We start from the raw sequence: 24,266 nt of genomic DNA, 5'->3' as shown, positions 1-24,266 counted from the left end.
TCTTGCTTCTGGAAGTGCATACAGTGGTACCTTGGTTTAAGAACAGCTTAGTTTATGAACAACTTGGATTAAGAACGCTGCAAGCCCGGAAGGAGGTGTTTTGGTTTGTGAACTTTGCCTTGGAAGCAGAACACTTTTCGCTTCCTGTTGAGTGTGTTCCATTTGTAAATTGAGTCCCCCGCTGCTATGGGAAAGCACACCTTGGTTTAAGAACGTTTTGGTATAAGAACAGACTGCCAGAACGGATTAAGTTCATAAACCAAGGTACCACTGTAGTTTTAAACTGGGCTAATGCACTGTGGACTGCTGAGTGTGGACGTCAGCTGACTTCTCTGCGGCCTATAGGCGTCCTCCCTTGTCTTCACCTGAACCCAATGCAGATCCCATTGCAATCCCTCTCTCCTTCCTGCTGCGTAACTGGTGGGTGCTGGGAAGAGCTGAGGAATGATATTAGGGAGAAAGGTTAGGGTGTTTGTGAGTGAGGGGGGTACTTTGTAACTCACAGATTGTGAGGCTGTCTGTCTGCGGGAGACTGTGTCAGGTTGTGTGTATCTGTGTGCGAGGTGGTGGGGGATCTGATGGGTCAGCCCCCCAACATCTAAATGCAGCCCCCAGTCTACCACCCATCATCTCAGATGGCCCTTGAGTACAAAATGGTTGCCCACCTGTAGGTTAGAATAGCTGTGAAGTGACATGTTTTAGATTGGTTCACCATTACCCTAAACCATGTCTGTGGACAAACGCCGGCTCCCTCGGCCTGAAAGCGAGATGAGCGCCGCAACCCCATAGTTGCCTTTGACTGGACTTAACCATCCAGGGGTCCTTTACCTTTACCAAGCCATGGTGTTGTGCCACATGCACAACTAATAATAATAATAATAATAATAATAATAATAATAATAATAATAATAATAGTAGTAGTAGTAGTAGTATTTATACCCTGCCCATCTAGCTGGGTTTCCCCAACCACTCTGGGTGGCTCCCAACAGAATATTAAAAACACAATCAAACATTAAAAACTTCCCTAAACAGGATCGCCTTCAGATGCCTTCTAAAAGTCAGATAGTTGCTTATTTCCTTGACATCTGATAGGAGGGTGTTCCACAAGGCAGGTGCCGCTGCTAAGAAGGCCCTCTGCCTGGTTCCCTGTAACCTCACTTCTCGCAGTGAGGGAACTGCCAGAAGGCCCTCGGAGCTGGACCTCAATGTCCGGGCTAAACGATGGGAGTGGAGACGTATATTTCCCTCTCTCTCCCGTGTGGCTGAGAGAAGGGCTTTCAATAGGTCTTCAGGCTGTGACTTTGGTGAGTCTCCAGAGATAAATCATTACATAGCTGGGAAAAGGGAGGCGGTCACTGAGAACACCTCTCTGCAATGTTGTCATCTCTTTGTGATACACACCCATGAAGTGTCACTGAGAGGCATGTTTATCTCAGAGTCCATTAACAGGAGACATGGACCTGAGGTAAGCGGCAAGACCTTTTGACCACATCCTGGTTGTTGCCCAGTAGACAATTCCTCTTGGAGTCAGAAACCTCCTTCCACACTTGGGGACTTAGGGTGGGTGCAGAACCTTTGATGATGCAGTAAACAGCTGAAACAATCTTAGGAAACATACACTGAGGATTAGGTAGTAAATGACTCTACACATTGTGTGTCTCTGACTTGTGCTTTCAGGTGGACACCATGGAGATTATGAGGCACCCCGAGGAAACAACCAACATGAAGAGGCAAACTGTGGCTTCCTATTTCAGGGTATGCAATCTGCATTGTGCAATATAACTTTATTGACACCCCCCACTTTGTCGTTTATATAGTGCTGGCAGTGTGCCAGGGACCCTGAAGTGCAGATAAGTGTCCCAGCCTGAAGGGATTCCTGTAGATGCACAAGGCAGCTCAGGAAATGATCTCATCATTTAAGGAAAGTTGAAGAGAGTTAGGTGAGCATCGGGAAAGAGCTTAGTGCAGGGACAAGAACGGTTCAGGGGATTCTTTGCCAAATCAGTGGTTTTCAGTGTCAATGCAATCATATACAGTGGTACCTCTGGTTACGAACTTAATTTGTTCCGGAGGTCCGTTCTTAACCTGAAACTGTTCTTAACCTGAGGTACCACTTTAGCTAATGGGGCCGCCCACTGCCACCGTGCTACCGGTGTACAATTTCTGTTCTCATCCTGAGGTAAAATTCTTAACCCGAGGTTAGCGGAGACTGTAACCCGAAGTGTTTGTAACCCAAGGTGTTTGTAACCCGAGGTACCACTGTACCTATCTACTCAGTCGTAAGCCCCACTGACTTCAATGAGACTTACCTCCAGGTGAGTGTGTATAGTATTACAGCCTAAAAAGAAGAGATTTTTAAAAGAGAACATTTTCCAGCAGCTTTTGCTTTACCCGGTGATGAAAACGAGAGAGAACGAGGCTGCTTTCAAAAGGAATACTTTAATTCACCTTGGACATCTGATCTGCAGTGTTATGCATCTTTCCCCCTCCCAACTCTTTCAAGTTTGTTAATACTGCTTTTTAGATGCGACGTGACTGGAATGAGCAGACTGCTAGAATTTCATTCCTTTAAAAGAAAGGGGGGAATCGTTGAGCCTCATTTTTTTTATTATTTTTGCTTGTGTTTCCCCAGTATTCTCTGATGGATCTGTTGTCCAAAATGGTGATTGGGCAGCCTCATTTCGTCCGCTGCATTAAACCCAACGATGACCGAGAGGCGCTGAGGTTTTCTCAAGAAAGAGTTTTAGTGCAGCTGCGCTACACTGGCATTTTGGAGACGATCAACATACGTCGGCAAGGGTATTCTCACCGCATTCTCTTTGATGAGTTTGTGAAAAGGTGAGCGGAATAGTTTTGGGTAATGTCAGAATGAATGAACCTCTGGAACTTCCATTCTAATCTATACAATTGGGAGGAGGGAATCACATGGCTCCTGTGACGGCAGTATTCAGAATTGTAGGACTGTTCAGGGAGTCAGGAGAGGATATATTGTTTATTAATATCCTTCCTAACTTGTGCTAGCAATTTCCTTTACTTGGCAGAGTTTGACATTCCCCTTTTAAACGCACAGCGGATAGCTGGTTGCAGGCTTGTTTAAACCTCTCACTATTAGGTTCCTGGTGAGTTCCCTTATATCCCTCTTAAAATAATAAACACACCACAATCTTGTTTAAAGTACAGTGGTACCTTGGATTAAGAACTTAATTCGTTCTGGAGGTCCGTTATTAACCTGAAACTGTTCTGAACCTGAGGTACCACTTTAGCTAATGGGGCCTGCCTCCGCCGCCATGCCACCGCCACGTGATTTCTGTTCTCATCCTGAAGCAAAGTTCTTAACCCGAGGTGCTATTTCTGGGTTAGTGGAGTCTGTAACCTGAAGCATCTGTAACCTGAAGCGTCTGTAACCCAAGGTACCACTGTATACAAAAGAAGTTTACTCATGTCACCAGTTCACAGCTGGATCCCTGAAGGCAGATTTAGTAACAAAGTATATACTACCCCATATGGGCGGTTAATCCCAGTGACTGCAGACTAGCAGTCACTGAAGTCCACACGACGAAAGGAAGATGGAAAAAGAGAGTGTGGCAGCATGCCTTGTCCTTTTGTTACCTGGACAGGTAAGGTCACGCCCACCTCTAGTCACATGCAAAAGGAAGGATGTTCCAGCCCAGGAGGAACAAGGAAGTTTCGACTGGCTGGACCAAACATCCCCTTGCATGTCTACTCAAGGAAAACAAGGAATGTTGTACTTGACTGCTGCTTATGTATCACATCCCACAAGAATGCCCCAGGCCTCCCCACCTCCCACCTTGGGCAACATGAGTGGCAGGACTGTTTATGGTTTCGCTAAGCCAGATTTCAGCTGAGAAATGGGTCAGCTTTGGACCATTGAGGTTGCTCAGCTCCACCCTGTTTCAAGGCCTTCCGATGGCTACTACTGGGAGCCCCGTGGTTGGTTGTGCATGTTGTGCCACATTTTCCTTGGGTGCAATGGGGCCTCTGCGGTGGTGGAACTCCCTGGTCTGCCAGTAGACCTTGGTAGAACCTAGCAAAGGAACACCTTCACCTCATCCTAACCTCTGTTAAAAGGTAAAGGGACCCCTGACCGTTAAGTCCAGTCGCAAACGACTCTAGGGTTGCGGCGCTCATCTCACTTTACTGGCCGAGGGAGCCGTCGTTTGTCTGCAGACAGCTTCCGGGTCATGTGGCCAGCACGACTAAGCCACTTCTGGCAAACCAGAGCAGCGCACGGAAACGCCGTTTACCTTCCTGCCGGAGCGGTACCTATTTATCTACTTGCACTTGCTTTCGAACTGTTAGGTTGGCAGGAGCAGGGATGGAGCAACGGGAGCTCACCCCGTCGCAGGGATTGGAACCGCCAGCCTTCTCTTGACAGTAAATTCAATTGAAGTCAATAGGGATTAGTAACTAAAAGGGTACATATAGTGTCCCGATAACGGGTAGCAATAGTACTGGACTGTTCTGCCTTGTTAAGACCACACCTGGAGTATTGCGTCCAGTTCTTGGTGCACAGTTTAAGAATGATATTGCGGAAGGAGACCAAGATGATCAAGGGCCTGGAGACCTAGCCTTAAAAGGAACTGTTGAGGGAGCTTGATATGTTTAGCTTGGAGAAGAGCAGACTGAGAGGAGATCTGAAAGCCATGTTCTAATATTTAAAGGGCTGTCACATGGAAGATGAAGCAAGCTTGTTTTCTCTTGCTCTGGAGGGTAAGACCCAAACCAATGGATTCTACTTACAAGAAAGGAGATTCTGCCTGGACATCAGGAAGAACTTTCTGGCCGTAAGAGCTGTTTGACAGTGGAACAGACTCCCTTGGGAGGCTGTGGACTCTCCTTCCTTGGAGGTTTTTAAGCAGAGGTTGGATGGCCATCTGCCATGGATGCTTTAGTTGAGATTCCTGCATCCCAGGGGGTTGGACTAGATGACCCTCTGGGTCCCTTCCAACTCTTCAATTCTATGATCCTATGATTTTTTTAGTAAAGCCCACCTTCTTAATTTAATGATGCTAAGGTTGTATTATATTTTAGGATGTTGTGGTTGTTGCTGTTGTTTTAACTGACCATACATGTCAATTCTACACTGCATGTAGAAAGCAGAAGATGCCATTTTTTAAATTTTGATTAATCTGATATCAGTCTTCTGGGCCAAGTCCACCTTCAGTCAGATTTCTCAATCTGCATTGTCTGCTTTATGTAGGTCAGCCTTGCAGTTTACCAGGAATTGGCAGGCATGGTACCGACAATTCTTCTCAGTGTGATGTATCCGACGATACACAGTTGAAGAGGTTCTGGGGTTCTTCACTGAAAAATAATTAATATGCAGACGTCATGAATGTGAATGAGAAGTACTAGAAAATAACTGCAGACAGTTTGAAGCCTATGGCTCTATTTTCATTTTAGCCAGTTTTTGTACTTAGTACTTTTATTGTCATTGTAAGCCGCCTTGCAAAATATAAATAAAATAGTATGACCTTGGAAGCATTTGCTCATGGCACAGGAATCTGATTTTTAGCCCTGACTAAGTTAAGTGCTTTAGGCACTAAGTAGTGAGTACGGTACATAAAAACATTTGAGAAAAACAGGTCAAATGCTAAACAGATTGGCACTTCTTTGTTCCTAATCAAAAAAGCCATTAGGCAAGTATGAACAAGAGTTTTGAAATGTCAGTAAATCTGAGGATATCAAAGATTTTTCTAAGCCAGCTAGTTAATTGGTATTTTGATCCTTTTGAGCAACTTAACAACAAAATATATGAACCAGCAGTTTTTCCCCCCTTGATGTGATTAAACAAATAGGTACAGCTTCTTATCTTCCTGTTCACTAGCTGCTGTTTTGTAAACTCTTAGCAGGAAAGATGAGAACAAAGCAATCAAAGGCAGGAAACAGAGACGATCAAGGTTTATCAGGTTAAGGTAAACAAAAGCTAAAATCTTGCCTAATGCTCTGGCTGTCTTTTGTTTCCATATGGCATGGAAAGGACTTCACACAGCAGACCTGCAAGTTTGTTTATTGCATTGGAAAGGAAGGCTTAACTGTCACCAGTTCCTCTACCACTGTTTCCCCAGCTTGTTAGCCTCAAAAGTTTAAGATTTAGGATCAAACGTGAGTTTGGGTTTAGAACCTGATTTGTGTGCCAGTTTTCAATTTTGAAAGCTGACATGCTCTTTTTAAAGAAAATGACAGAATGCCTCTGAGCATGATGAAAGAATATTTTATTTACCTCTGAGTGTCCATGAATTTGAGGTCATGATACAGGACTTTGCAGGCAGGCAATCTGACTTCCAGGCCTTTGGGGTTTGTTTGTTTGTTTGTTTGTTTGTTTGTTTGTTTGTTTGTTTGTTAGCTTACAGCATTTATATTGCCCGTTAACAAATGTTGTGTGGATAGTGCCTAATTTTTTGTGTCTATCTGTGTCAAGTACAGTGGTACCTCGGGTTACATACGCTTCAGGTTACATACGCTTCAGGTTACAGACTCCTCTAACCCAGAAATAGTGCTTCAGGTTAAGAACTTTGCTTCAGGATAAGAACAGAAATCGTGCTCTGGCGGCGCAGCGGCAGCGGGAGGCCCCCATTAGCTAAAGTGGTGCTTCAGGTTAAGAACAGTTTCAGGTTAAGATTGGACCTCCGGAACGAAATTAAGTACTTAACCCAAGGTACCACTGTATTAGTAACATAGAATAAAGTCTAAAAGACCTGATACACAAACCTGTAATGCAGATGTATGTACATCAAACTGGGAGGGGGGTATTTTAGTGACATTTTTCTGATTTAAAACAAGATTTTTCTAACTCATTCATACAGTTAGAATATGATGTTGTATAATATATTTGCACTAGTCAGTCATTGTGTGGCCCCCATTGGAGATTGGCACTGTTTAAAACAGGGTTCAGCAAACTTTTTCAGCAAGGGGCCGGTCCACTGTCCCTCCAACCTTGTGGGGGGCCAGACTATATTTTGAAGGGGGGGTGAACAAATTCCTATGCCCCACACATAACCCAGAGATGCATTTTAAATAAAAACACACATTCTACTCATGTAAAAGCACCAGGCAGGCCCCACAAATAACCCAGAGGTGCATTTTAAATAAAAGGACGCATTCTGCTCATGTAAAAACATGCTGATTCCTGGACCATTCGCGGGCCGGATATAGAAGGCGATTGGGCCAGATCCAGCCCCCGGGCCTTAGTTTGCCTACCCATGGTTTAAAATATAGTGTTCCATGTAGATTCAGCACCATTTCTGCAATGTTGCCTGGTCGCGTTCTACACCGGTAGGAAAAAATCAGCTGAGCACAGCTAGACAAATGTAATAGACTTCCTTCCCTTCCACCCAATCTAGATGATAAGCTTATGAATATAAGTTTTTAAAGAGCTAACTGCAAATGCAGAAGAAGAGGAAAAACAATTCTGTTTGCTGCGGCATTCTATTATCAGAAGCAGTCAGTTTGTTACTGATTAGGGTCCTTATTCCCTATTTCATTTTGGTGAAAGTGGTGGCGCTCAGATTTGCATTTCTGCCTTTTATTTGCTAATGCTAATGGGGACTCATACAAGTGCATCAAGACAAGGCCCATAGCTTTGATCTTGGCTTAAATTTTCCCAGCTTGTGAAATCTCTCAGAAGGGCCATTTATTACAGAGCAGAGTGCTGCATACGCTATTCATATGCAAGCAAGTATGTTAAGAGAACATTTAAATGATGAGTTCATGCAACTCTTGGGCCCCAGGGAAGCAAAGAATGCAGTTGCTGGCAGCTGGGGCAGCCTCAGAATTTGGATTGGAGAAGACCCACAGTGTGGCATTCTTACTTGTGGGACTGCATGCACCCTCTCCCCCCACCTCAAAATATTGTGGAGTTAGTAACAGCTGTTCTTTCAAGGTCTCTGGAATTGTAAAGGTAAAGGCACCCCTGACCATTAGGTCCCGTCACGGATGACTTTGGGGTTGCGGCGCTCACCTCGCTTTATTGGCTGAGGGAGCCGGCGTACAGCTTCCGGGTCATGTGGCCAGCATGACTAAGCCGCTTCTGGCGAACCAGAGCAGCGCACGGAAACGCCGTTTACCTTCCCGCCGGAGTGGTACCTATTTATCTACTTGCACTTTGATGTGCTTTCGAACTGCTAGGTTGGCAGGAGCAGGGACCAAGCAATGGGAGCTCACCCCGTTGTGGGGATTCGAACCGCCGGCCTTCTGATTGGCAAGTCCTAGGCTCTGTGGTTTAACCCACAGCACCACCTGCGTCCCTCTGGAATTGTGGTGGCAGCAAATAAGAAGCATTGCTGATGTTCTGTGTAACTGTGGTGTGCTTTCAAAAGGGCATAAGGCATCACCAATGCTGAATGCTAAAGAACTATACTTCCAGCTTTCTTTCAGTTCTTTCTCAGAGCCCACACACGTCAATCTCTGTAATCCTTACAACAAGCCTGTCTAGAAAAATAGAATCATAGAGTTGGAAGAGGGCCCAAGGACCATCTAGTCCAGCGGTTCTCAACCTGTGGGTCCCCAGATGTTGTTGGACTACAACTCCCATCATCCCTGAGCTCTGGCCTTCCTAGCTAGGGGTGATGGGAGTTGTAGTCCAACAACATCTGGGGACCCACAGGTTGAGAAAGGCTGAATTCTAGTCCATGGGTAGGCAAACTAAGGCCCAGGGACCGGATCCAGCCCAATCACCTTCTAAATCCGGCCCACGGTCGGTCCGGGAATCAGCATGTTTTTACATGAGTAGAATGTATGTTTTATTTAAAATGCATCTCTTGGGTTATTTGTGGGGCATAGGAATTCATTTATTTTTTCTCTCCAAAATATAGTCTGGCCCCCCACAAGGTCTGAGGGACAGTGGATCGGCCTCCTGCTGAAAAAGTTTGCTGATCCCCATTTCTAGTCCAATTCCCTGCAATGCAGGAATCTTTTGCCCAACATAGAGCTCAAATCCATGACCCTCTATGGCAGAATACCTCTATGGCAGGACTTTTGACCTCATCACTGACCACAAGCCACTCCTGGGCCTCCTCGCCGGTGATCGTCCAACTCCACCGGTCCTCTCACCACGCATGCTGCGATGGACTGTTTTCCTGGCTGCCTACCACTACCGGCTCATCCATCGCCCGGGGAAATCGATGGGCCATGCCGACGCCCTCAGCCGTTGCCCTCTTCCAGCATTTGTGGAAGACCCGGCTCCAGCTTCATCGCTCCTTCTGATTGAGGATCTTCCGGCAGCGCCTGTATCGGCTGCCACTGTGGCCTCCGCATCTGCCCAGGATCGCACCATCAGCCGGGTGCTCAACTGGGTGTGGAGGGGGTGGCCACAAGGGCCTTTTGCATCGGAGTTCCAGCCCTTCGCAACTAGACAACATGAACTCTCAGCTCATCGCGGCTGCCTGCTGTGGGGAGACCGCGTTGTGATTCCCCAGGGACTCCGTCAGCGCGTCTTGGAGGCTCTGCACGTTGGCCACCCGGGAATTGTCAAAATGAAGGCGTTGGCTCGGTGTTACGTCTGGTGGCCTAATATGGACGATGCCATCACTGCCTGGGTGTCCGCCTGTCAAGCGTGCCAGGAGTCGAGGCCTGCACCACCGGCAGCTAAGGGACACACCTGGGAGACGCCAAAGACACCCTGGTCGAGGGTGCACATCGATCTGGCTGGCCCCTTTCACGGCCGGACCTTTATGGTAGTGGTGGATGCCTATTCCAAATGGCTGGAGGTCGCCCTGATGCCCTCCACCACTACCGAAGCTGTCATCCGGGTGCTGCGAGGCCTGTTTGCAACGCATGGGTGTCCTGATGTCCTTGTCTCGGACAACGGACCGCAGTTCACGTCAGGCACGTTTGAGCGGTATCTTTTGGGACTGGGCATCCGCCATGCCCTAACGGCACCCTTTCATCCATCCAGCAACGGGCAAGCGGAAAGAATGGTGCGCTCGACAAAAGAGGCACTGGCGGGCCTGGACCGGGGAGACTGGCATGAGCGGGTCGCCGAATACTTGTTCGGGCAACACATCACCCCTCATGCGGCCACAGGGAGGAGTCCTGCTGAACTGCTTATGGGCTGCCGCCTCAGGTCACCGCTCGACCGGCTACACCCAGACTTTGCCGTGGCTGAAACCCCAGGCTGTGCCAACGCACCACGGTCATTTGTCCCAGGAAACCAGGTCTTTGCCCCGGAACTATGTGGGGGACATCCCTTGGGTGCCAGCCACAGTAGTGGGAGTCACTGGACCTCGCTCGTACCAGGTGGCACTCGAAGACGGACGCTTGTGGCGACGGCACATAGACCAGCTTAGGCGCAGGGTTGGGGACTTGGACACTACCGAGGTGCCCCCAACTGCGCTTGCGACTCCAGAAGAGACACGTACAGATGGCGAGGCCCCACCTACACCTCCCTCGCAAACTGCCAGCGTGGAGCCGAACCAAGCCGTTTCAGAACAGACTCAGACCACTCCACTTGCGGAGGCTCCACCCACAGCAGCGGATCCAGGGGAGTTGGTTCCAACGCCACCTAGGGTCGCACCACAGCCTCAGCGAGAACTGTGTGGCCCTCCGGACTTGGCTACCAGTCCCCGGCGGTCTGGCAGTTTCCAAGCGCCCAACTTATTTAAAGGACTATGTTGTTGGACAGGTATCACTGTTGGTCTAAGTATGGGAAATGTAACCGATATGCTTTTGTGCTTAATTGAACCATTACGCGTAGTGCTGTATATAAGGAAACCATTACGATTGTAACTAACGCCTTATCTCGGTGGGAAGGGGTGTTATGTAGTGTAGTTTCACCCTGGGCCAACAGGGGGATACTGTATATAGTTTTCACTCAGGTCTGTAGATAGTTTTCACTCAGGTCCGCGTCAGTTATTTTAGGCGGGAACTCTGGGCTGTTGTGGTTACAATGTTGACAGCCGGCTGCCTATAAATACAGGCCGGCTGAGCTGTTCGCAGTCAGTTCTATTCCAGCTTACCATATTAAAGAGCTACTTGAAGAAATCGCTGTGCCGGCTGCTATGTCAACCCACGACTTAACAAGCACGTCAATTCTCTACCCTGATAGGCATTCAGAGCCTGTATGCCTTCACTCAGGGGTGTCCCTAGGGGTTGGCTAGGTTGGCCGCTGCCAAGGGTACAGACCCAGAGGGGTGCAAAAATCGCAAAGAAAGGCAGAGAGAGCTGGCAATTGCCAAGGGCAAAAGGTGTGATGGGGCGGTGGGGGGCAATACAGCTCCTTGCCAAGGGCACATTGGAATCTGGGTACACCTCTGCATTCACCCTCTTTGCTGTGACATAGTGTGCTGGTTCTGAGGGTTAATCGTGAGGCGAGGTCTGAGTCCAGTCCAAGGTCGAGGGTGCAGTAGGGAGACAGTTCGTCAGTGCTAAAGCTGGGTCCAAGGCAGGGAGTCGGGTGAGGTCAGGAGCAGAGAAGCAGGACAGGGTGCAGGCAGAAACCAACAACATTGCTCCCGCAACTTGGGACTGAGGCTGGCTGGCTTTTATCTGCCCCGAGGCACAGGGCAGCCCCGATCCTCAGGTGACTCGCCTCTCCTGGCCTGGAGGTGAGCACTCCTCCTGTGAGAACTTAGTTCCCTCCGCCTCTCTGCCCTGAGCCTCTGCAGCTCAGCAGAGGCTGGAGGGTTACCGGACCCAGAGGCAACCTCACCTTCCCCTGACGGGGCTGAGAGTGGAGCACCTGCAGGCAATATGTCCTCCATCCCCTCAGGAGCCAGAGCAGACTCAGCTGGTGCCTGCACCTGAGGATCCAGCACAGGTGTGGACCCTTCAGGCTCAGGCCCCAGCCCCTGCTCGGCTGGTTCTGGAGGCGGGGACTCCTGTGCAGGCTGTGCAGGAGACCCCGCTGCCAGCCCCGCAAGCTCCGGGGACAGCTGGGAGGCGCAGCGCGTCTTCCCGCTGTCCCCGGACCTGATCTGAAGGCGGGCGGCGGGGAGAAGAGCGCTTCTCCCCGCTGCCGGCCCCACAAGCGCCTGGGGGGGAAATAAAAATTTTTTCCTTTTTTCCCCCCCAAAAAAACTTGATGCGTCCTATGGGCTGGTGCATCCTATGGGGCAAAAAATATGGTAGTCGACATATTGCCCTCCAGAAGTTTTGAGGACTCCAGCTCCCATTAGCTCTAGCCAACATGGCCAATGGTCTGTAGTCATGGGAGTAGTAGTACAGCAACATTTGAAAAACATCATGCAGGCTGTTCCTGACATGGCCTGCTCCTGAGGACAGGACCTAAGGTGGGGAAAATACTTGAAATTCACAACTGGGTCATCTCTTGCCTGCAACCAGCTGGTCATTTGTATTGGCTGCCGAACACTGAGTACCTATTGCAGTTTGCTCAGAACCAAGCTCTGCACTTGAGCGGCACATAACCCCAAGTGGTTGGGAGCTGGCATGCACAGGAAGTGAGTGGATTTATGCTGACATCTCCAACTCCTGCACCTAGTTGCTCACAGTAACACCTATTACATTTACTGAGACCTAGGACTATCAAAGCAAAGAGGGGAGGGGGGATTTGCTTATCTACAGTGGTACCTCAGGTTACAGACACTTCAGGTTACAGACTGTGCTAACCCAGAAATAGTACCTCGGGTTAAGAACTTTACCTCAGGATGAGAACTGAAATCGCGCGCTGGCAGTGCAGCAGGCCCCATTAGCTAAAGTGGTACCTCAGGTTAAGAACAGTTTCCAGTTAAGAACGGACCTCCAGAATGAATTAAGTTCTTAACCCGAGCTACCACTGTAATCATCTTCATTTTGTCCTTTTTTATTATATTATTATTATTATTATTATTATTATTATTATTATTATTATTATTATCTCTCCTTCCAGGCACACACACACACACACAGAGAGAGAGAGAGAGAGAGAGAGAGAGAGAGAGAGAGAGAGAGAGAGAGAGAGAGACTGCTTTGTGTAACATCAACTTGAAAAAGAGTTCTGGGGAACTTGAAAGCTAACTCAGTTTTGTGACATTATGTTTGGTGCTAATAAAGCAGCTGTGGATTTTGCGGGGTTCACACACACAGAGAGACAGACACACTCTTCACCAACCAGCACAGCAACCTTTGCTTTCTTTGTCCTTTCTGTTTCTGTAGGTATTATTACATTGCTTTCAAAGCACACGAAACTCCTCTGCCCAGCAAAGAAAGCTGCGTTGCTATTCTGCAGAAAGCCAAGCTGGAGAAATGGGCTCTCGGGAAAACAAAGGTAGGATAAGTTCTATCCCGCTTTGTTTAGAGCAAAAGGTACATTCAATATGGCAGCCTTGTAACACACCTACTTGCAAAGGGGATGGGAGAAGGAATCCGCTTATCTTTTCTGTATTTGAAAGCTGACTGTCCTTCTCACAACAGATTCCCACAGATTGTGAACTTGTTTTCTTCCAGACAGTAGCACTGCTTTTGGAGAGAAGGGATGTCCACACACACAACACACACTTTCTCAGACATACATATGCACACAGATGACATTGCGGCTGCACAGTGTTCTTTGGAGATGCGCCAACCTTGAGGAATGCTGCCTCCTGCTCCTTTTGCTATAAGATTTGGGGAAACAAGGGACCTCCTGGGGCAGTAGCTTTTGCAATCAAGGATTTTCCATTGGCAAAGCAAAATAGGACCAGTGCTTAAAATAGTATGTGCTGCTCCTGTTATGTTCTCAGCAGAGCTTAATGGTGCAACTTAAGGGCTGATTCAACAGGGACACGGGTGGCGCTGTGGGTTAAACCACAGAGCCTAGGACTTGCCGATCAGAAGGTTGGCGGTTCGAATCCCCGCGACGGGGTGAGCTCCCATTGCTCGGCCCCTGCTCCTGCCAACCTAGCAGTTCGAAAGCACGTCAAAGTGCAAGTAGATAAATAGGTACCGCTCTGGCAGGAAGGTAAACGGCGTTTCCGTGCGCTGCTCTGGCTTGCCAGAAGTGGCTTAGTCATGCTGGCCACATGACCCGGAAGCTGTACGCTGGCTCCCTCGGCCAATAAAACGAGATGAGCGCCGCAACCCCAGAGTCGGTCACGACTGGACCTAATGGTCGGGGTCCCTTTACCTTTTACTAACTGTAGAAAGAAACACTGAGGGAAGATTAGGTTGCCTTTCTTTCTACACCTCAACCCCCCACCCACATTTCAAGTAACTCATCACAGGTATTGTTGCTTTACTCCCAAAAGTAATAAGGTTTGGGGATACTCACAGGTCATTTGGTTGAGGGATTTGTCATTCTCCCAGTTATGCCACCGGGAGAGTGAGAACTGAGCTCAGTAAAAAGAAGCTGCTTTTCATGGTGGGTGGGTTGAGGAGAACCTGTTTGCTGTAGGGATGGATGGACCTATCCATTTCAATCTCTAGGTTTCTCATTTTGCCAATCATAAATTCGATTAACAAATTGCTGCTTAAATGTGGGAGATTTATTTTTTTAAGCCTCATGAAGCACCAGGATTTTAGTGTGCACTTCTCCTAATAAACACATGTTTGTATGCAGTTTTTCCTGTTGTACACATATCTCCATACATCATGCATTATTTTCACTAATATACGCATTTCTGCCCAGCACTTTAACATATGCATTTTTGTACACATTGATTGGCTGGGTAGCCGTGCTGCAAAATTTAAAGGAGTTTGACCGATGGCTGTGTTTTGGTTCTCGTATCGTTTTGCAAAGTGTGAATTTGGTACGTTCGCCTTTAAATGCAAACTTAATCTGTTTCCTTTCCCATCCCATGCTTGCCAGAACCCAGCCTAGGAAATAATAACAGCCATCACCATAAAAAAATGCTATGCTACACATTCATTTACAAGCAATGTGGCAATGTACTTGACAATGCAACAGCCAGCATCACTGTTCCTTTTGCTATCACCCTCCAGTGTCCAGAACTCCCTCGTTAATTATTTTCTCGTACTTAGGTGTCACATCACGTTTGACCTTGTTGGTTTCATTGCAGGTTTTCTTGAAGTATTACCACGTTGAACAACTGAACTTGTTTCTGCGTGAAGTTATAGGCAGGGTGGTGACTATGCAAGCTTATACGAAAGGATGGCTTGGAGCTAGGAGGTACAAGAAACTCAAAGAGAAAAGAAAAAACAGTGCCATTGCCATTCAGTCAGGTAAATGTTCCCGAGTTCCCCTATATCATAGATGATCCCAGAGTTTCAAGCTGTTAAATTGCACACAAATTGCCTATTCGTTTTCTTAATAGCTGGATGTTAAACCCCAAATAACATGTGGTGGGTTCTTCCTCTCCAGTTAACTGATGCCAGCATTACGCAGATTCATTGCTAACTTATCAACTTTGTAATCGCTAATGTCTTTGCTTAAACACATTTATAGGCTTTGCCTGTAAACAAAAGAAGAGCAGTGCTGTTAATTGTCTCTTCTGGGCTATGAAGCACACAAGAGAAATGAAGGGCTGCCTGGTGTGATGTTGATTTTTTAAAGGAAAGAGTATGCACATCTACATTCCAAATGGTTGCTGTGTCTGCTGGGCCTGTTTCTGGAATGCCGTATATTCCTTCAGTTTGAATGCAGAACCTGTTTGGTCTAGAGGCTATGTTAGACTTCTTAGGATGCTCAGCATAGAGGGATTTGTTTAAGAACACAAAAGAATCCCCAACAAACTGCCTGCCATTTCTGCATTTTTTTCAGTGGCCTACTGAATGCTCTGCATATATTATAGAATCATAGAGTTGGCAGGGACCACAAGGCTCATCTAGTCCAATCAGTGGCGTAGCGTGGGTTGTCAGCGCCCGGGGCAGCACAGAGGGAAACGTACAGAGTACGCTTCTGCATTCAGCTGCCCAATGGCATCTGCATCACCTGGGAGATCACAGCCACAGAGATAAGAGTCATTCTGTTGTCTGGAGAGGTCACTTCTTGGTTCTCATTCAGAAGCCGTTTTCAGTGGAGCCCAACAACGGAAACACTCAGCTGGATTGAGGCAGCACCAGTTGCTGAAATTTTGCACCCCTAACAATTTTGCGCCGGAGGCAACTGCCCCTGTGCCCCATCCCCGCTACGCCACTGAGCCCAGCTTTCTGCAACCCAGGACTCTTTTACCCAACCCACAACCCTGAGATTAAGGATCTCATGAATGAGCTATCCAGGATGGGATAACTCCATATACCCTGCCCTTGGAAAGGTTACCTTTCAGATGTTTTTAAAGGCTAGCGTCAACAAGAAGGATAGGCTCTCAGCACATGAAAGAGACCTCACAGAGGAATTTTATCATTTGCATTTTACACTGGGGGGAGATGTTAGAGTTGTATGCTGTGTTCTTGCCTGCTGATGAGCAGTACAAGGCCGAAAGCAGCTTCTGATCTGGCAGGTGCCTTCCCTCAGAGCCAAAAAAAGCAAGGACATTGTTCCTTATAGGCCTCTGCCTCCAGGGTTGTCTCCTTTCACATTGAGAGAGAGTGCTTTGCTGGGTTGAAAGCAAGCGTGAGTCACATGTGAGTCGAGGACCCTCCACCCGCAAAGGATTATAGTAAGACACAAAGACACATTATTTTAGGTTAATGGGCAAAATTAGGCCACAACTTTTATTGGTTACAGCATGTGAGTAGTATTGGCTTAGGCATTGGATGAAACAGCAATACAAGACTCCACCCCGCACATCCGGGAGTCATATTGGGGTTAAGAAGAAGAGGAGTTTGGATTTGATATCCCGCTTTATCACCACCCTAAAGAGTCTCAAAGTGGCTCACAATTTCCTTTCCCTTCCTCCCCCACAACAAACACTCTGTGAGGTGAGGGGAGCTGAGAGACTTCAGAGAACTGTGACTGGCCCAAGGTCACCCAGCAGCTGCAGGTGGAGGAGCGGGGAAGCGAACCCGGTTCCCCAGATTACGAATCTACCACTCCTAGCCACTACACCACACTCGCTCCCAACCAATTAACAACCAATGGGAGGAGCTTGTTGATGCAAATACAACTGGAAGCTTCCCCATGACGTCACCGGGGGTCGTGCCATGGCCCTAGCCACCAGCAGGGCATCGGACAGGATCCACGACCGCTGGATTCCTTTAACGGAATACCCAAAAGAGGAGGGTTAGATAATGGCCCATACCCAGTCCTCCAACACAGCACACATATTCCAGTGCCTAACCGCCAATACCAGAAAGTTGTGGCGAATTGCTACGAGGTAGGCAGAAAAACCAAGAGGCTGGTGCCAATTTGCCAAATGGGTAAAAAAAGTTCTACCAGGCCCCTTGGGCAATCAAGGCAACCAACCGAAGTCCATAGCAAGGTCAATATGCAAAAGAAGCTGACCTAAGAGAAAGGGAGGGCGGGAGAGCTGAACTTTGGAAGGAAGGAACTGAATGGGAGCTGAGCGCTGCCACGGCTGTTTAAATGTGGCTAGCCCCGCCCACCAGCTGGCCCTATTGGTCGGCTGGAGGCTGCTCCTGCTCACAACTCCTCCCCTCTGGGAGGGGTTCTAACCTGATGCAGGGAAGGGTATGGTGAGACTTGTGGGCCATCTGTTACTCAGTCCTGCCTCTGCCTCTCTCTGCCCTGTCCATTTTTTTGCTAAGACGGGAGGAAAGGTTCCTATTTAAACAGGAGCACAGTGGCATCCCATAGTCCGCAGCTGATGGTGCTCCTAAATGCTTTCCATTACGTCAGCTGCACAGCTGACCTCCAGTGCAGGCAGACAGATGTTGCTGCAGATTGTAGCCTAGTTCAGATCCCAAAAGCTGGAAATATATTAGAGAGCATCTTGTGCTGGCACAGACATGAGGGGTGGCATTGGTCTGTTGTGTGCGTCATCACATCAAGATGTAACGGATGCGCTTCATGTATTAAAACGGCTTGTTCTGTGTAGGAAACTGAGGGCTAAAAGGTTGCCACTACTCTGACCTTTAAAAAACAATGGTTCACCCTTAGTTGCTAAAGCGCTGGGCGCCATGTTCTGAATTTGCATATATTCAAACAACTCAACACATGCAAACAAGCGTTCGGCCACTGTTTTTCTTCCCACTGGGGGAGGTGGCAAACGTAATCAAAGAGCCCACGCTGTGACAGAAAGGCTGAAGGAACTGTTTGAAGCCGCAGGGAGCTGCTTAAAGCTACTTCAGTCATGAGCCCAGCATTGAACAGGCCACTTAACAGGGAGAGCGCTTTGGTGGGGTGAGGAAGAAGGCTGAGGGGCAGAAGGGATCAAAACGGTGGCCCGTTTTTCTGACTCTGCGGCAGCCTTTCCTTTACAGCGAACGTAATTCACAACACATGGCTTTGTATTTTTAGCCTGGAGAGGATATGATGCACGCAGGAAGTTCAAGGATATAAAGAACAGAAGAACTGATGCTGCTATTCATATTCAAGCAGGTAATTAAAACAATATTTTCACAGCTGACACCTATTTTACTGCGGGTAACTTCCCATGTCAGTGTTTGTGTCTGGCAGAAATCAAGCGCAGCCAAAACAAAAGGAACTTAAACGCGCTTCTCCTGGCTGGCTGCTCGCTTCCCTGTGCCTGAAGTTCAAATTCAGCATTCAGGCACCTGATGGAGGAGCTGGCTCTGACCAGGGTCCACATAGAATAGAATCATAGAATCATAGAGTTGAAAGAGACCACAAGGGCCATCGAGTCCAACCCCCTGTCAAGCAGGAAACACCACCAGAGCACTCCTGACATATGGTTGTCAAGCCTCTGCTTAAAGACCTCCAAAGAAGGAGACTCCACCACACTCCTTGGCAGCAAATTCCACTGTCGAACAGCTCTTACTGTCAGGATGTTCTTCAACTTCAAGTTGACTCAACTCGTAATACAGCAGCCCTATTGTCAGTCTTACAGGTATCCCAGCATTCTGTATTATATCATTGCTACCCTTTGGGGAGGGACGCGGGTGGCGCTGTGGGTTAAACCACAGAGCCTAGGACTTGCCGATCAGAAGGTCAGCGGTTCGAATCCCCACGACAAGGTGAGCTCCCGTTGCTTGGTCCCTGCTCCTGCCAACCTAGCAGTTTGAAAGCCTGTTAAAGTGCAAGTAGATAAATAGGTACCGCTCCGGCGGGAAGGTAAACAGCGTTTCCATGTGCTGCTCTGGTTTGCCAGAAGTGGATTAGTCATGCTGGCCACATGACCTGGAAGCTGTATGCTGGCTCCCTCGGCCAATAAAGCGAGATGAGCGCCGCAACCCCAGAGTTGGTCACGACTGGACCTAATGGTCAGGGGTCCCTTTACCTTTACAATTACCCTTTGGGGGGAAAACCCTTGGTATGGTTTTTTAAAAAACTTTTCTTCACAAAAAGCAAACAAGGTGGTAAGGTGCTCATTATCCATTAGGGCAATACAGTGGTACTTCGGGTTACATATGCTTCAGGTTACATAAGCTTCAGGTTACAGACTCCGCTAACCCAGAAATATTACCTCGGGTTAAGAACTTTGCTTCAGGATGAGAACAGAAATCGTGCGGCGGTGGCGGGAGGTCCCATTAACTAAAGTGGTGCTTCAGGTTAAGAACAGTTTCAGGTTAAGAACGGACCTCCGGAGCAAATTAACTACGTAACCAGAGGTACCACTGTACATCTTAAGAGTAGGCAGATTCATGCCATTTTTCATAAGAGGTAGTCAAGGTGCATTCAGTTAGGAACTCTGAAATAAATGGGACCGATATGAGGAAAGCCTTGGCATGTTCTAGACTAGAGGCAAGTGTACAGAACTTCCCCACTTGCCTCCTCCTCACAGCACACACACACACACACACACACACACCGCCACCAGTTTTTTTGGAGGCAAAAAATAAAATAAAAATAAAAATGGGGGAGTTCAACACAAAGGTTATTTGTTTGTTTATTACTGTGGGCCGAGTCGTGGTGCCACCGCACCCACACCCCCATGCAGTGGCTAAATGTAAGATGTGATTAATAAACTCAAGCAGACCATGATCTGGGTTAGAAATGGCCACAACTTCATTGATACAGTTGGATTTTTGGCTCAGGCATTGGTTGTATATCTGTTCTAGCCCCCCCCCAGACCAAATTATTATTATTATTATTATTATTATTATTATTATTATTATTATTAAAAGGTAAGGGAACTCAGTTCCTCCCAGTTCCTGCTTATAAATTAAAAAAATCAACCCTGTCCACAACTCCCTGGAAATTCTCCACTGAGGGATGCTTCCAAATAGCCTGGAAAAAGTCAAAAACTGTGAGGTTTTTACCTACATCTTTCCATTCCAATGAGATGCGGCTGGCGCTCTGGTCTAAACCACTGAGCCTCTTGGGCTTGCTGATCATAAGGTTGGTTTCGATTCCCCGCGCAAGGGGTGTCCCAGCTCCTGCCAACCTAGCAGTTCGAAAGCACACCAGTGCAAGTAGATAAATAGGCACTGCTGCGGCGGGAAGGTAAACAGTGTTTCCGTGCGCTCTGGTTTCCATCACAGTGTTCCATTGCGCCAGAAAAGGTTTAGTCATGCTGGCCACATGCCAGCTCCCTCAGCCTGAAAGCGAGATGAGCACCACAACCCCATAGTCACCTTTGACTGGACTTAGCCATCGAGGGGTCCTTTACCTTTTTGCCTTTACCTTTCCATTCCAGTCCTGTCCCTCTTGCATTATTATTGCTATGAGGATGCAGGTTCCCTGGTAGTATTCATCAGGAAATGCTTTTCCCAGGATCGTATACCATGCACTCTCGGAGAGCTTTGTTTATACTGCAGTGTTTATACTCTAGGGTTGCCTCTGAGCACAGAAATTCCCATCGCTCAGCTGAGCTCATCACCGCCTCCCATGGTTTTGGGGCAGGGGCACTCAGTCCATACCTGCCATAGGTGTGTGAGGCCTTAGAAGGCACACCCCACCACGTGCACGAGGAGGGATGCTGCGTCTAGAAACACCTTCAATAATAAAAGGGGTTTTTGATGCTCAAATGGACCAATTCACATATTCAGCCAATGTATGCATCTGATCCTCTGTAGCCGGCACTTGGAAAACGACTCCACATTTCTGCCAGGCTCAGAAGGGATGTCATATTTATCACTCGCTGTGCCCTGCATTGATGCGCAGGCAGTGCCGCTCCCAGAGGAAGGCACAGCTGTTTGCGAAGTTTGATACTGTGGTTGCCAGGCAGTTGCCTTGGGACGGGTTTCGATGGTTGGGCACCAGCTGTTCCTCCTTGTAGCACTTCAGAAGGCAGGCCATAACTAAACCAGGCAGGGACAGCACCAGAATTTTTTAAAAAAATGGGTTGCGGGGGAAACAGAGGAGGCAAAGTGTCTTTCTAGGTGGGTGAGTTGAGTTGTGTCCCATATGCTAAGATCTCTGAAATAAAAATAACGGTATGTTAATGACTGAAGTTCAGCAATAAAGGGCAGGTGGAGGGAGGGGTGCTTTGCTTGAGGGGAGACTTACGTGCCCTTCCCAGTGCTGCCCGTGAAACCAGGCCCTGTGGCCGTGAGCCTTTCTCGTTCTGCTGAGGCTAGTGCAATGTGAGCCACCTCAAGACACAAATACGTGCATTCCCTGTTAGGCATGACAGCCCACAGTTGATGAAGCGTAGCAAGGACAACAAACATTTCTAAATCAAATTCTAGCTCCCAGAAAAGTGGCTTGTCATGGTATCGGATTGGATGCTTTAACATGGATATTTATTCCTGCGAATGGAGCAAGTTATATGAAGTGTAGGTGTGTTCCCACGAGGCAAGACACAGTGGTAGCAGCAAGAACCTTTATTGAACTAACAGAACTGGACAACAGGGGCAAAGCAACTGCTTATATACATTTCTGAAGGCCTGGGCCACTCCCATTCCCCACGTGATTGGCTGTCTAAACTTCCAAGCCGCGAATCATGACTCAGAGTTTAAGGGCCAATGGCAGAGGCCCAAATCCTGAAATGTTCTGTGATTGGATATCATGTATCGAATCGGAACACAGGGTCTCAGAATCCTTAGTCCGGACTCAAGCTCAGACAAACACAGACCACCAAATGCATAGCGTTAACATGGATATTTATTCCTGCGAATAGAGCAAGTTATATTTTATCTTAACCATTTTATTTATCGGGCACTCATGGGCACTTTTGCCCCAAACAAATCGCACCACTGGTATGGTAGGCCAGCTACTCTTTTCAGCAGCCATTTTGTGCTGGCACACACAATACGTCTATCGATAGATGCGTACCGGCACCACATATATATTTTTGAACCAAGAAAAGCACTAATGATAGCAATAAGACAGTGTGATTTCCTCCATCCTTGAGGAGAGCAGCTTTGTTACAAGGTGTGTGAATGTGTTTCCTGGACATGGGGTGCTGCACGAATGTTGGGGTGCAGAATGGAAAACCAGGAAAGGGAGAATGGAGTAGAATGGGAGGAACCAAGAGCAGAAGCACTCTTCGCAGCAACAGGTTAAGTCAAGTCCAACTTGTTTATCTCTACATCCATATTTCCAAAATATAAGCAGCGATTACTATATGTAGCCATTCCCCCCCTGGTTTTGCTAGACTACAGATGTGCGATGCTCAGAGTACAGTGGTACCTCGGGTTACATACGCTTCAGGTTACATATGCTTCAGGTTACAGACTCCGCTAACCCAGAAATAGTGCTTCAGGTTAAGAACTTTGCTTCAGGATAAGAACAGAAATTGAGCTCCGGAGGCGCGGCAGCAGCAGGAGGCCCCATTAGCTAAGTGGTGCTTCAGGTTAAGAACAGTTTCAGGTTAAGTACGGACCTCCGGAACGAATTAAGTACTTAACCCGAGGTACCACTGTATGATGCCTTTTCTATGGCTCTTTCAATGCCAGATGAAGACTTTTGTTATTCATCCCGGTTTCTAAATAACATTTTGAATCTACTGTGGACTGCTGTGGCTTAGTGTGGTTTCAATACAAACCGTAAACTAGTTATACTGTCTTTGTTATGAGGAAAGCTTCTCGTTTGTCCCCCCCCCCCCTTTATCGCTTATTGTTGATTTTAATTATTGCATCCTGTGTTTTCCGTATTGCCTTCACAAGCCACTTGGGGAATGTTTATTGATGAGTAGTCAAATAATTTATTTTAAAAGCACAGGAATGCTCGTGTTAGATCAACACTGCTTGGTGTTTCGAAGACCCCCCCCCCCCCGTGCTCACAATGGGGTTGTAATTAAGGGACAATGTTTCAGTCACAAGAAATATGATCAGGTTAACACTGAAAGCACGAGGAATTTTGATTCCACGAAGTGCACCGGTTGCACTTGTTACCTAGGCATTCAAAGAACAATCTAATTAAAATATATGTCTCTGGAAAAAAAACGAAAAGAAAAGGAGAATGTTACAGGGGTGGGGAGGAAGAAAGGTGGTCTTGAAATTTAGGAAGCACTTGGCTTACTTGTTTCTACAGCGCGGCTGATACTGAGATTTGTTTTCCTTTCATCTCCTTCCCAGTAAAAGCAGCACTGAGGCTTATCCCTTTAGCTTCCTCAGAACTTCCTTTCAGAATTCCCGATCTATTACCAGCACATTCACATACCAGAAACAAGATGCCTTTTCATGCTGTCAACCTTTTTCATCTGAAATGTAAATTAATTCTTGCCTTGACAGAGATCAAAGGGGGGGATATTAACCTTATTGGACCCTTCCCTCATCAGAATCTGTTCCAAAGACTATGAGGCTGGTGTTGTTGGGATGTGGGGAAAGGCGGGGGGGGGGGCACAGTCTTCAGTGTTATCTGTGGCCCTCCTGCAGGCAGGTCCCCCTGTCTACAAGTTGCCATTTCAAAGGCAGTGGTTTCTTTTGTAAATGACCTTATCATTGCTTCATACTGTGTGAAAAATGATTTGCCTGAATAATTCTTCCAGGATTAGCCTGCTCATTTTAATTGTTGCAAGGGGCGGTGGGGGGGGGGGGAGGCCTTCATTCAGATTTCAGGATATCCTCTGAGTGGTTTTGACAGCAAGAGATCTTGGCCGGATAGAAAAATGTACATATGGCTTCTGATCGGGGGGGGGGGGGGCTCAACCCCTCTTGATTTGTTCAGGTTGCTCATTTCCTTGCAGTGCGGTCTTTTGAGGCGGGCTGCATTTGCATTTTGAAAATAAACAGATGCCTTTCGCATACCCCAGCGGCTGGGCTAGGCGTTCTCAGTGGAACCAAGGAGAACAGCAGCAGACATCAGATGAAACGTTGGAATGGGTGGGGTGGGGTGGAAATGTTTGTTTCTATCCTCCAGTGGGGATAGAAATTTTATTTATTTATTTTTAAACCCAAATGCACTTGAGCATCCATTCCCTGAGAGGAAGTACAGTGGTACCTCGGGTTACATACGCTTCAGGTTACAT

At 47.5% G+C, this 24,266-nt stretch overlaps 1 protein-coding gene across 1 annotated transcript in view; it reads left to right on the top strand.

The window, feature by feature from the left end:
• The window catches only part of MYO3B (myosin IIIB), a 292,153-nt gene that overhangs the window by 192,699 nt on the left and 75,188 nt on the right, over nucleotides 1–24,266 (top strand). The window contains exons 26-30 of the mRNA XM_083467558.1: nucleotides 1,678–1,755; nucleotides 2,633–2,838; nucleotides 13,111–13,222; nucleotides 14,952–15,114; nucleotides 18,251–18,331. Coding sequence (XP_083323684.1) covers nucleotides 1,678–1,755; nucleotides 2,633–2,838; nucleotides 13,111–13,222; nucleotides 14,952–15,114; nucleotides 18,251–18,331 — 640 coding nt within the window. The remainder of the gene's footprint in view (nucleotides 1–1,677; nucleotides 1,756–2,632; nucleotides 2,839–13,110; nucleotides 13,223–14,951; nucleotides 15,115–18,250; nucleotides 18,332–24,266) is intronic.

Source organism: Podarcis liolepis (assembly GCF_965112155.1).
Source record: "Podarcis liolepis genome assembly, chromosome: 1".
Taxonomy (NCBI): Eukaryota; Metazoa; Chordata; class Lepidosauria; order Squamata; family Lacertidae; genus Podarcis; species Podarcis liolepis.
Note: the sequence above shows the minus strand (reverse complement) of the source record. Positions and strands in the feature narration are given on the sequence as shown.